General features: G+C 47.9%; 1 protein-coding gene across 1 annotated transcript in view; it reads right to left on the bottom strand.

Annotated features, from left to right (window-relative positions):
• The window catches only part of LOC140398386 (supervillin-like), a 144395-nt gene that overhangs the window by 54361 nt on the left and 77403 nt on the right, over positions 1–12631 (bottom strand). Inside the window, 3 exon segments of the mRNA XM_072487015.1 lie at positions 3349–3494; positions 6421–6568; positions 10992–11128. Of these exon segments, the coding sequence (XP_072343116.1) occupies positions 3349–3494; positions 6421–6568; positions 10992–11128 (431 nt within the window).

Genomic DNA, 12631 nt, shown 5'->3' with positions numbered 1-12631 from the left:
GACCTGTACACATAGATCTCTCTGACTCTCAATACTCTTGAGGGTTCTATTATTCACCGTATATTCCCTACCTGCATTAGACCTTCCAAAATGCATTACCTCACATTTGTACGGATTAAACTCCATTTGCCATCTCTCCGCCCAAGTCTCCAAATGATCAAAATCCTGCTGTATCCTCTGGGGGCTAGGCCCGCCCCGGAGTGGTTGGCGCCCCGCCGGCTGGCGTGGAAGACCTTTGGCGCCACGCCAGCCGGGGCCGAAGGGACTCCGCCAGCCAGCGGGAGTCCACGCATGCGCGGGAGCGTAAGCGGCTGCTGACGTCATCCCCGTGCATGCGCAGTTGGGGGGGGGGGTTACCTACGCGTCGGCCATCGCGGAGACCTACACAGCCGACGTGTAGTAAAAGAGTGCCCCCATGGCACAGGCCCGCCCGCGGATCGGTGGGCCCCAATTGCAGGCCAGGTCTCCGTGGGGGCACCCCCCAGGACCCCGGAGACCGCTCACGCCGCGAGGTCCCGCCGGTAAGGGACCTGGTTCAATTCACGCCGGTAGGACCGGCATAGCAGCAGTGGGACTTCGGCTCATCGCGGGCCGGAGAATCGCCGGGGGGGCCCGCCGACCGGCGTGGAGCGATTCCCGCCTCCGCCGAATCTCCGGTGCCGGAGATTTCAGCAGCCGGCGGGGGCGGGATTCACTCCGCCCCTCGGCGATTCTCCGACCCGGTGGGGGGGACATAGTTATCATAGAATTTACAGTGCAGAAGGAGGCCATTCGGCCCATCGAGTCTGCACCGGCTCTTGGAAAGAGCACCCTACCAAAGCCCACACTCCCACCCTATCCCCATAACCCAGTAACCCCACCCAACACTAAGGGCAATTTTGGACACTAAGGGCAATTTATCATGGCCAATCCACCTAACCTGTACATCTTTGGACTGTGGGAGGAAACCGGATCACCCGGAGGAAACCCACGCACACACGGGGAGGATATGCAGACTCCGCACAGACAGTGACCCAAGATGGAATCGAACCTGGGACCCTGGAGCTGTGAAGCTAGAATCCTGCCCCTTAAGTTCATCTGCCTTACCTTTTATACTTCTTGCATTAAAACATATGCACTTCAGGCCAGCAGTCCCGTTGTTTTCAGCAACACCTCCCTGTCTGCTCTTCCTCAGAGCCATACTGGCCCTATTCCCTAGTTCCCCCTTAATCTTTTCACCTTCTGACATTTGCTCCGGTACCCACCCTCCTGCCATACTCGTTTAAACCCTCCCGTGTGACACTAGCAAACCTCGCGGCCAGGATATTTATGCCTCTCCAGTTTAGATACAACCCGTCCTTCTTGTACAGGTCACACCTGCCCTGGAAGAGCTCCCAGTAGTCAAGATAACTGAAAACCTCCCTCCTCCACCAGCTGTTTAGCCACGTCTTTAGATTTTCTATCTTCCTATTTCTAGCCTCACTGGCACGTGGCACAGGGAGTCATCCCAAGATTACCACCCGAGAGGTCCTGTCTTTTAACTTTCTGCCTAGCTCCCTGTACTCCTGCTGCAGGACCTCATCCCCCTTCCTGCCTATGTCGTTAGTACCAATATGTACCACAACCTCTGCCTGTTTGACCGCCCCCTTCAGGATGCCTGCTCCCCGTTCTGAGACATCCTGGACCCCTGGCACCAGGGAGGCAACATACCATTCTGGAGTCTCTTTCACGTCCACAGAAGCGCCTATCTGTGCCCCTGACTATCGAGTCCCCTATGACTATTGCTCTTCTGCGCTTTGACCCTCCCTGCTGAACATCAGAGCCAGCCTTGGTGCCACTGCTCTGGCTGCTGCTGTTTTCCCCTGATAGGCTATTCCCCCCGACAGTATCCAAAGCGGTATACCTGTTCAAGAGAAGGTCAACCACAGGGGATTCCTGCACTGACTGCCTGCCCCTTCTGGTGGTCACCCATCTCTCTGCCTGCACCTTGGGTGTGACCACATCTCGAAACTCCGATCTATGATGCTTTCTGCCACCGGCATGCTCTTAAGTGCACCCAATTGCACTTCCTGGTTGATCAAGTCCTGGGGTGAGAATCAAACCCAGAGTTTTTGGCTCAGGGGCAGAGACAAGGCCTCCATATTAGCATGGTAGCACAGTGGTAGCACTGTGGCTTCACAGTGCCAAGTTTGATTCCCGGCTGGCTCACTGTCTGTTCAAAAATCTGCCTTTCCCCTTTCCTTTTTAAAAATTTTTAAAGTAAGAAGTCTTACAACACCAGGTTAAAGTCCAACAGGTTTGTTTCAAATCACTAGCTTTCGGAGCACTGCTCCTTCCTCAGGTGAATGAAGAGGTATGTTCCAGAAACATATATGTAGACAAAGTCAAAGATGCAAGACGTTACTTTGAATGCGAGCATTTGCAGGTAATTAAGCCTTTACAGATCCAAAGAGAGGGGTTATCCCAGGTTAAAGATGTGTGAATTGTCTCAAGCCAGGACAGTTGGTAGGATTTTGCAAACCCAGGCCAGATGGTGGGGGGTGAATGTCATGCGGCATGAATCCAAGGTCCCGGTTGAGGCTGTACTCATGTGTGCGGAACCTGACTGTAAGTTTCTGCTCAGCGATTCTGCGTTGTCTACCTCATACGCTGCAGGAAAGGATGTCCCGAAGCGTGGTACATTGGCTGTTCGTCACAGGGGTGTGGGGGGAGGGGGGGGGGGGGGGCGTGAAATAGGGGGAAAATCTGTACAGGTTGTATGGGAAGTATGTTTCCCAGGGTGTTTATTGGCTGTAACCAGCTTTGATATATGTTTGTAATAAAATACGTTAAAACAAAAAGAGAATTCCAGTTCAGAGATGTCACCTGCATACACATCCTGAGTCCAAACCAGAGTTAAGGAGATAAAGAGCGACTCGTGTTAACATTTATTGACGTTGCACCATCTGATGTCAAGTGGTTCGAACGTAAGACCGTTATACATAGGAGCAGAAGGAGGCCACTCGACCCATCGAGTCTGCTCCACCATTCAATGAGACCATGGCTGGTCTGATATAATCCCCAGCTCCACTGTCCCGCCTTATCCCCATAATCCTTGATAGCCTTACTGATTAAATATTATGTGATTAAAAACCTCCAACCAACATTCCAAAAATGAAACCCACCATTATTATCAAAATTTACTTTATCTTTTGAAAGTTTCACACAGATTACATGTATTACTGGGTTTCTGAAATGCTGTGGAAAAATCGTAACCAAATGATTGGCCCTGAAAAACGGATGAGTTAAGTAATGTTGATGCACTGCCACACATTTAGAATCAGCCACAAACCTCATGGTTCAAACTACAATCACATTGAGTGTTCCTACCTCCTTCGAATTTAGCATGTAACAGCTAGGAACCTTCCCCCATGATTCATTGTCTGGCACAAGTTTATCCTTATTCAGACGATATATGTAGTTTGTTTCTGTGATTGCAACTTCATACAGCTCATCTTCCTCAGGATCTCCTGCAGCTGCAGAGCCAACAGTGAAAAATCAGTAATATTCACAATGCAAAGACTGTGACCATTAGGCTGTTCCAGGCTATTAGGACTTACTCTCTCATGGAACTCAGAGCATCTCTTTGCAGATGCACTGCAGGTTGCTTGTTCTCTCATTGGTAAAGAGATTATTATAAAGCCAGCCAAGCAGAGCCCGGAGCTGTGGTTGTCCCAGCAGTGATTGGTTTGCCGTGGGCAGAGTATTGTACATAGTTCAATAAATCCATGTTCTATAAGGCGGCGCAGTGGTTAGCACTGCAGTCTCACGGCATAAACTTGTTTATGTGTGCGAGTGAGTGTGAGAGAGGGTGAGGGAAAAGGAATAAGAAGGTGCGGATACAGCAATTTTTTGCCTTTGTGATTGAAGCTAATGGAAATATTATCCCGGAGTGAGGTAAAATGGCTGCCAACTTGCTTCAGTTTATATTCCACTATCACAGTCGAGGGATTTTCCATGGTCCCCTCCACAGATGTTTCGCGACGGCAGAGGCAGCCTGCCATTGGCCGATAATGGGATCATCTGGTTCTGCCGCTGTCAATAGAGTTTCCCATTGTTTGCACCCTCTGCCACTGTCTGCAGGACCAGATGATCCTGTCAGTGTGACTAGCCTGAAAATTCCGTTCGAGATCTACCCCAAAGAGTGAGAGAATGGGTGGGGGAGTGTGTCAGTGAAAGAGTGTGTGAGATTGTGCAAGTAATTGAGTGTAATTGTGAAAATGTGAGGCAGGGTAAGGAAGTGGGAACAACATAAGTTGAAAGGAAACTAACAGGAAAGAAAACCTATAGTCCTTAACACAAGCTCTTGAATAAAAGTTTCAACTTCAACAATCTGCTGTAGTTAAATAGTCCATGGGTGGTCAATGAGACGTTAGTCCTGTTGAAACTAAACTGCCAACCACATAACTATCTCCATATTGCAAACAGATAGCAGATTGAGTCAGTGTAAATATGATTCTGGCTGTGCATAAAGGAGAATTATTTTCATTTCAATGAGACATAAAAAACATGTCAAAATTTGTAAAAAAAGGTGGAACTTTTTGACACAAAGACAGGTGTTGAAAGGCTTCCATGTATTTCATCCCAACAAATATTTCTGGAGACTTTAGCAGCTGAGGAAGCCAGCGGTAGTAGAACATGGATTTATTTATTTATTTTTAAAATAAATTTAGAGTACCCAATTCATTTTTTCCAATTAAGGGGCAATTTAGCGTGTTCAGTCCACCTGCCCTGCACATTGTTGGGTTGTGGGGGCGAAACCTACGCAAACACGGGGAGAATGTGCAACCTCCACACGGACAGTGACCCAGAGCCGGGATCGAACCTGGGACCTCGGCGCCGTGAGACTGCAGTGCTAACCACTGCGCCGCCTTATAGAACATGGATTTATTGAACTATGTACAATACTCTGCCCACGGCAAACCAATCACTGCTGGGACAACCACAGCTCCGGGCTCTGCTTGGCTGGCTTTATAATAATCTATAATAATCTTTATTAGTATCACAAGTAGCCTTACATTAACACTGCAATGAAATTATTGTGAAAATCCCCAAGTCACCACACTCCGGCGCCTGTTCGGGTACACTGAGGGAGAATTCAGAATGTCCAATTCACCTAACAAGCACGGATAGAACGTGCAGACTCCACAATTCCCAGGCCAGGAATTGAATCCAGGTCCCTGGAGCTGTGAAGCAACAGTATTAACCACTGTGCTACCGTGCCGCCCTCTATGTAGGTCTAATGAGCTCCAGTTGGATGATCTCCGCCCCCTCTCTGGGAAGCTCGTACACAACGAGTCCCATGGGGAGATTGACAATGGTTTCTCCCTGTTCCTGGTGGGGGTTATGCCAGAGACAGCAAGAGAATTTCTTACATTGAAAAGTTGAGTGTCTACCCTGAACATCTACAGTACTGTAAAACAATGAGCCAACTCCAAGGGCCTGTGGAGGGGAGACCAAAGCAGGTGATGGTGTTGGTGGTGAGGATGAAATGAATGGCGATTGTGTCAATGGAAGTGATGTTTATTATGTCTGTAGTGATTGTGTCAGTGGTGATCATGACAGTGTTGCTGGTGGTGTCATTAGCAACTGTGATGGTGTCAATACCATTCACAAACAATAATGTGACACACTCCAGCTACCTATTCTTTAGTCAACTGCAAGCTTTATGGCTGAAGTTTTCAGGTTCTAAATATTTAAAACTATTTTTGTAATTCTATTATCCCACAATAGGTGACACCAGGAGAAAGGCATAGTGGTAACGCAAAGGAGTACATTTTCCTGATATTGGTTCTGGGAGAATTATACCAGCTAAGCACAGCACCTGGAACAACATCCTTTGGATATCTTTATGACCGTAATAACTTGGAATTCCTACAATGCAGAAGGAGGGCATTCGGCCTATCGAGTCTGCACCGACTCTCCGAAAGAGCACCCTTCCCAAGGCCCACTCCCCTGCCCCATCCCCATAACCACACACATTTATCATGGCCAATACACCTAACCTGCACATCTTTGGAATGGGGGAGGAAACCATAGCACGCGGAGGAAACCCACGCAGACATGGGGAGAACATTCAACTCCACATACAGGTAGTCCCCCAACACTGTAATTGAACCCATGATCCTGGCACTGTGAGGCAGCAGTGTTAACCACTGTGCCACCATGCCACCCTCAACACTTCTTGTCCAATTTCTCTGCGTACTTTACCTCAATCTGTCCCAAACTACAGTGAGATTAATCAACTCAGGAGTTTTAAAATTGATTCACACAACAAGAAAAACTACCATTTGATGATCCATCTCTTCACTGGTGTCCCTGCCATTATTCACGTGGGTAAAGTCACTGTGACTGAGTGATCTGCAGGTCTAGTGATCTCGACCACTCATTTGAGCATCTCACCTTGATATTGAACCTGGCCACCCAGAAGATCCCAGAATTCCTTGGCCCTTTTGCTTTGACTGTTTATGCCCTCTTCAATAATGGTAACGTTTGCTGCTCGGCAGCCCAGTTCACGCTTTGCCTGGATGAAACTAGCCAGCTCCGATGCCTAAAGATAGTAAAGAGAAGCAGTTAATGGTTAATGATTGGGAACCATTGGTTAATATTAGATCACTCAAATGAATTGGAGACAGAACAGGCAGCAATCTCTTTGATCTATTGCATTGGTCAATCGAAGTCTCACACCAGGTGATACCTGTCACTACACGATCCAAGGACTCAAGAGATACCTCAGTAACGAGAAATAGAATAAAATGAATAACTGAGGCATCACCCTGGAAGACTGCCTGAGTTTTTGCTGTTGTCCAAAGAACTGAGGGATGGCAGAACGGGTTTAGGGACAGGACTGAGGTGGAGGGTGTGAATGGGGGTGAAGGCTAATGTGCTCTCCCGATCAATGTCACAGTTACTTGGCAGAATTTAATGTCCTCCCCAGTGTTCGGCGCATTTAGCCAAGAGAGAGGCTGGTGAGCAGGGGTCTCACCAGATACCCATCAGTGCCTCGATTAAGTCCATATTGGGAAAGCCCACAGACAGCCTTCCCACGCCACCACCTGGACATTGCTGGTATTCCCCTGTGGTGGGTGAAGATCTCACCATGTGGAAAGCCTGGAAGCAAACCCTGTCAGCATTGCTTCCAGGCTCCCAGGAGGGGGTCCCTCATTCAAAGGGACTCAATGCCTGAGCTAGAGGCTCGGCATTGGAGAAGGGGCAGGGTGGGGAGTGTGGTGTTATGCTGCTTCGTGTAGCATAAGTTGCTTCCTTGATGTATGCTTTGACAAAGGAAGCTCCAGACTATTAAATGAGTTCAACATGTTTATTGAACTATTAACACAGTTCTTAAATGAGTTTGACTCTCTGCTAATCTAACTGTAGTAACTCAGTCTATCTTTACCAGCCTGCTTTAAGCCACATGCTGGGTGTGATGCTGTTGATCAATCCTGATGTACTCTCTGGATGTCTGTCTGTGGGAAGAGGCAGAGCATGTGTGCCCTGTCCTTTTATGTGGATTGTGAAGTGACCCCTTGTGGTAATGCCACCTCTGGGTTACCTGATTACCCATTGGTTATGTCCTGTTGTAATGACCCATTGGCTGTATGTCTGCATGTCATGACATCTCTGGTGCTCCCTCTAGTGGTTACTTAGTTGTAGTGTATTTACATTAACCCCTTGTGTATATACAGTGATGCATATCACCACATCCCCCTTTTTTTCGTGTTACATACTTTCTGTACTTGGTTAACGAAAATTGAACAAAATAGGTAATAAGTGATGACATGTACAAGTCATGATGACAGTGATGACCATACAATACCAAATAATATTTATGAGTCCAAAGTTCATGAATTTATATGGTTGAGTGGCTTTCTTGCTTTGTTATTTAAGTGGCAATGTTGATGTTGTCATTTCCTTGTGAACGCCGTCAGCGTCCGTGTGCTTAAGGAACCGAGAAGTCATCAGGAGGTGTGCAAATGGTCAAATCACGTCGTTGTCTGATTTGGATTATTTTTTTTTTTCGATGCTTGTGGCAGCGATTCTTTATGTCATCTTTCCTGTCTGACCTGGACTGGTGTTTGTGTTTGCGGTATTGATGCCGTATGTCAGCTGCCTTGAAAGCTGGTCTGCTTGTTTGTAGTGTAGCAAACGTGAATGTGTAAGATGCGTTATCATGCCATGGTATGTTTGTACTCTTGCCATTGTCGTGAGCAGTTCTGTCACAGTGTCCTGCATTTGCAGAGTTGTACCATGTCGTACCAGTCGTTGTTCCAGTGTTGTTGTTTTTGTCATGCGTGGTGTTGACTTTGGTACGCTTCTTGTTGTTGTCTATGTTGTTGTTTTTGTAGGTTTTGTTGTTGTGTTTGTTGTGCTTAATGAACATTCCGAGTGGCGAATTTGAGTCCTTCAAAAAGTTACTTGTGTCAGTGTCCTTTGTGGCATCTGCTGTTTCATTGAGCGCGCCGTCTCTGATTCCTCGGCGCTACCCGTCTGGAGTCATGTCCGGTTCACTTGAATCATCTTTGGCTTGTTGATGCTCCCCGTCTGGAGTCCATTCTGGTTCACTTGAATCACCTTTGGTTTCTTGATGGTCCTCGTCTGGAGTCAAAATGTTCAAGATTTCATTTTCTTGTGGAGAGGCTCGAGTGGATGAGGTTTCAATTGACGTGGTCGCACTGGACTCACGAGTAGTTTCACTTTGATTGTCGAGTGCCTCTGTGCATACGAGCTGAGATCTGTCAGTCTCGCTGTGATGTTGCACATCTTGTATGGGAATTGTGATGCCTTCGTCACTGTCTCACATACAGTGGGTAGACCTGAAGTGTCTTCTTGTTGGTTAGATGAGCTGGATAGACTGTCAGGGTCTTCTTCTGGTGGCTCAAGTAATCTGGGTAGACTGTCATAGTCTTTCTGTTGTTCACGTGAGTGTGGCAGACTTGCATCGTCTGCTGCTGGTTGCTCAGGTAAGATGGATAGACCTTCATGGTCTTGTTCATGCATGGACTGCGCTTTGGAGTCTTGAGTTGCTCCCATTGTGGAGTCTGTCAACGAGCTCGCTGTGGAGGCTTGTATCGCTCTCTCTGTGGAGTCTGGCATCGTTCCTTGTGTGGAGTCATGCAGTGGTCTCGCTGTGGAGTCAATCTGTGTGCTCTCAACGTAGTCGTGCAGTGGTCTCGCTGTGGAGTCTTTCCTCGCTTTCTGTGTGGAGTCGTGCAGTGGTCTCGCTGTGGAGTCTTTCATCGCTTTCTGTATGGAGTCGGGGACTCTTCGTGGTGCGTGGACCACCCTCTGTGTGGAGTCGGGGACTCTTCGTGGTGCGTGGACCACTTTTCGTGTGGCATCAGGCCGCTCTCTGTGGGCTTTTTCTTCTTCGAGGGTATTCGACAGGTTGCTGTCTTCCAATGTATCGACGATCTGCCATGGCATCATGGTATTGGATTCATCTACCATGAGTAGAGTAGTTTTAAGCTTTTCAACCATGGCGCTGATGCTTGTATGATCATCATTTCCGAATAACTCTGCCATGTCTGAATAGTATTCTTGGATAAACCAATTATCTTCTTGTGTTCCGGTATTGTCATTACGCTCTCTGTGTCCAAGGAATAAACCATCGTCTGAGTAGTAGTCTTCAAGGACCAAATTATCTCTTTGGGCGGTACTAACTGCTTGTTGCAGGGTTCTGTGGAGGTTGATTTCAACTACTGGTAGAAGTTCAGGCATTGTTCTGTCTTTCAAGGTGAAAGAATGGTGTTTTGCGGCTTTAAAACTCTTCTTTTCAATTTTCGGACATTTCCCCTTTAAGTGGGCGTGGTCTGGGGCCTCTGATGTCATGACGCTCGTGACATAAAGCGTAGGAATGGATTGCGCATGCGCAAATCACTTTTCCTTTACTGTGCGCTCTTTTCGCAACTGCGCAAAACACTGTTTTGCCGGTTTGCATCTGGGCCGGCTGGATACGCGCAAGATGGCTGCCAATCAAAATTGCCGTTTGCTTCTGTTGCAACCCTACCTCTGCCTCGTGGTAAGTATTGGCGCCAGTTTTACCGACTTCTTTTGTGTTTACCTAGCAGTAGCTTTCAAATTTGTCCAGGATTGTCTGGAATTTCGTTCTGTCCTGCCCTTTGGAGTGTTTAAAGGAGTGGAAGATCTCTGTTGCATGTTCACCCGCAATGGTGAGTAGAAGAGCAATCTTCTCAGCATCGGCCACGCCATTTAGGTTGGATGCTTCCATGTAAAGCTGAAATCGTTGCTTGAATGCACGCCAGTTGGCACTGAGATTGCCATGGTACCTGAGTGGATTAGGAACTGGAATCTCGATCATCGTGCCTGGGTTCGGTTGCTGGTTGTCACAGATCTTGCTGAGTTGAACTAAATAGATTGAACAGGTACTCCTGATATCATGTTGTGTTATGCTGCTTCGTGTAGCATAAGCTGCTTCCTTGATGTATGCTTTGACAAAGGAAACTCCAGACTTTGAAATGAGTTCAACTTGTTTATTGAACTAGTAACACAGTTCTGAAATGAGTTTGACTCTCTGCTAATCTAACTGTAGTAACTCAGTCTATCTTTACCAGCCTGCTCTAAGCCACGTGCTGGGTGTGATGCTGTTGATCAACCCTGACGTACTCTCTAGATGTCTGTCTGTGGAAAGAGGCAGAGCATGTGTGCCCTGTCCTTTTATATGGGTTGTGAAGTGCCCCTTTGTGGTAATGCCACCTCTGGGTGACCTGATTACCCATTGGTTGTGTCCTGTTGTAATGACCCATTGGCTGTATGTCTGCATGTCATGACATCTCTGGTGCTCCCTCTAGTGGTTACTTAGTTGTAGTGTATTTACATTAACCCCTTGTGTATATACAGTGATGCATATCACCACAGGGAAGAGGAAAGGGGGAGGGGGAAGCCTGCTGAGTTACAAGAAAAAGCCTTCATCGATTAATTTCTCTAACTTATGTGATCAGGTTTAATGGCCGTACCTTGGAGCGTTCAATTACGTTTGCAAATTCTCCAGTCCAAAGAAAGCAGTGCTGTGCAGTGACCAACAGGAAACAGTCCCCACTGTTCAGTGAGCTGGCTCTTGGCTCCACCAATCGTACCTGGACGTGCCTACGACCTGAGAAAGGGCAGAGTTATCCCGGGTTCTGCTTCTGATCCCACACACGTAGAAACATGTCATCACTTGTCAACACTTAACTGTGCCTTAAATCAACTGGACAGATTCCACATAGCGGCAGATAGCGACGTTACAGAAGAGCCCCAGAGATAGATTGCACAGTTTTACAGTTGTGGAAAAGCTGGGTGAATTTGAAACCTGCTGGATTGTAGGTCACTTCTGCTTGTGTGTCAGCTAAGTGACATTGGCAGCCCTGGTGAGGGGAGAGGGAAGATCAGCCAGATTGACTTTATAAGCGAGGAGCCAATTCAATATCACCCCTTACGTGAGCTCTTACGTGACTGCTTAGAGACAGTGGACTGGTCCATATTTAAGAACTCAGCGACCAACTTGAATGAGTATGCCACCACCGTCACAGACTTCATCAACAAATGTGTGGACAACTGCATGCCAAAGAAAGCAGTACGTACGTTCCCCAACCGGAAACCATGGCTCAATCACGAGATTGACTCCCTACTGAAGGACAGATCTGAGGCGTTCAAGGCAGACGACCCCGACCTATACAAGAAATCCAGGTACAACCTCCGCAAAGCCATCCGAGATGCCACGAGAGAATATCAAAGCAAGCTACAGTCACAGACAGACTCTCGGCGGTTGTGGCAAGGACTAAAAAACATAACTGGCTACAAAGCGAAGCCGAGCACTATCTCCGGCAGCAGCGCACCCCTCCCCGATGAACTCAATGCATTCTATGCTCAGTTCGAGCAGGTAATCAACAATCCGCTGTCGAGTGCCCCAGCAGCCCATAACTCACCCATACCCACATCACAGCTTCCGAAGTCAGATCGGCCTTCCTGAAAGTGAACCCTCAGAAGGCGATGGGCCTGGACGGGATCCCTGGTCGTGCACTCAGAGCCTGCGCGGACCAGCTGGCAGAGGTGTCCGCAGACATCCTTAACCTGACTCTACTCCACTCCGAGGTCCCCACCTGCTTCAAGAAGACCACCATCATACTGGTGCCAAAGAAGAACCAGGTAACGTGCCTGAATGACTACCATCCGGTGGCCCTGACTTCAGTCGTGATGAAGTGCTTCGAGAGGTTGATCATGAAGTGCATCACCTCCATACTCCCAGAATCCTCGATCCACTGCAATTCGCATACCGTCGCAACCGGTCCACAGCAGACGCCATTTCCCTGGCCCTACAATCATCCCTAGAGCATCTCGACAACAAGGACTCCTACATCAGACTCCTTTTTATTGACTACAGCTCTGCCTTCAACACCATAATCCCAGCCAAGCTCATATCGACGCTCCAAAACCTAGGACTTGGCTCCCCACTCTGCAACTGGATCCTCGATTTTCTGACCAACAGACCACAATCAGTAAGAATGAACAACAGCATCTCCTCCACAATAGTCCTCAATACCTGGGCCCCGCAAGGCTGCGTACTTAGCCCCCTACTCTACTCCCTGTACACACACGACTGCGTGGCAAAATTTGG

This window comes from Scyliorhinus torazame, chromosome 21, assembly GCF_047496885.1.
Source record: "Scyliorhinus torazame isolate Kashiwa2021f chromosome 21, sScyTor2.1, whole genome shotgun sequence".
In the NCBI taxonomy this organism is placed as follows: Eukaryota; Metazoa; Chordata; class Chondrichthyes; order Carcharhiniformes; family Scyliorhinidae; genus Scyliorhinus; species Scyliorhinus torazame.
Note: the sequence above shows the minus strand (reverse complement) of the source record. Positions and strands in the feature narration are given on the sequence as shown.